Consider the following 847-nt stretch of genomic DNA (forward strand, 5'->3'; position numbering starts at 1 on the left):
GAAGGGTAGAATACATGCCTGCCTGAAGACATACATGCTTGAGTCAGGCAGGCAGAGAGGGAAAGAGGAAACCCCTGAAGTCCTGGCTGCGCGGTAACCTTCTGCAAGCCCTTCTGTCTCTCGTTGCCTCGGTTTCCTCATCCAGGCTGGGAAATCCTGGGATGGTGAACCAAGCGTGTTTCCTGAGTGTGAATCCTGTACCTGGTTTGACTGTAGTCACCCCTTCTCCAACACTTTCGACGATGCCGGCTGCCTCATGGCCTAAAATCGCAGGAAGTGGGGTCACCAGGTTGCCACTAACCACGTGGTCATCTGTGCGACAGATTCCTACAGCCACCATCTACAGAATAAAGAGAAGATGTTCAGATTCAGAAAAGATTGTAACTAGATAAATTTAACATACCCAAATTCCTGAAATTGTGCTTCTAAAATATATTCAAGGGTTTTGCTAATACTCCCTACTAATCCTAAATATGAAAGATTCGGTTTATCCTCAAAGTTATTCAGTCTAAAACCCGTCTCTACCTTCCCTTCTTGAATTAAACAATTTAGAATAATCTGAAATATTTAAGTCTTATACAAGAATGCACGCTTTAAAAAACAGAAGTAGAAATAGCAAGGTAACACTTGGAAAATAATGTTAATTGATTTTGAAGTCTTGATAAATATCCTTTGGAATTTTTTTCTGTACAAACATATAAATTCTTTTGTATTTTACTGGAATTATACTGTATGTACTCTTTGATCACTTTTTAAACATTTAAAATTTATATTTATACCTTTCCTTGACAACAAATGTAATTTTATTTTCTGGATGATCATATAAGATATGCCTCTTAGCGGATTT

The 847-nt window shown here is 38.1% G+C and overlaps 2 protein-coding genes across 2 annotated transcripts in view; both read right to left on the reverse strand.

Moving 5' to 3' along the window:
• LOC105537496 (alcohol dehydrogenase 1B-like) overlaps positions 1 to 374 on the reverse strand; it is a 16,150-nt gene extending 15,776 nt beyond the window's left edge. The window contains exon 1 of the mRNA XM_011977112.1: positions 202 to 374. Coding sequence (XP_011832502.1) covers positions 202 to 340 — 139 coding nt within the window. The 5' untranslated portion in view covers positions 341 to 374. The remainder of the gene's footprint in view (positions 1 to 201) is intronic.
• Positions 1 to 847, reverse strand: part of LOC105537497 (alcohol dehydrogenase 1A-like) — a 58,732-nt gene that overhangs the window by 51,093 nt on the left and 6,792 nt on the right. The gene's annotated exons all lie outside the window — the stretch shown is intronic.

The sequence above is a fragment of the Mandrillus leucophaeus genome, unplaced genomic scaffold (assembly GCF_000951045.1).
Source record: "Mandrillus leucophaeus isolate KB7577 unplaced genomic scaffold, Mleu.le_1.0 Scaffold1730, whole genome shotgun sequence".
In the NCBI taxonomy this organism is placed as follows: domain Eukaryota; kingdom Metazoa; phylum Chordata; class Mammalia; order Primates; family Cercopithecidae; genus Mandrillus; species Mandrillus leucophaeus.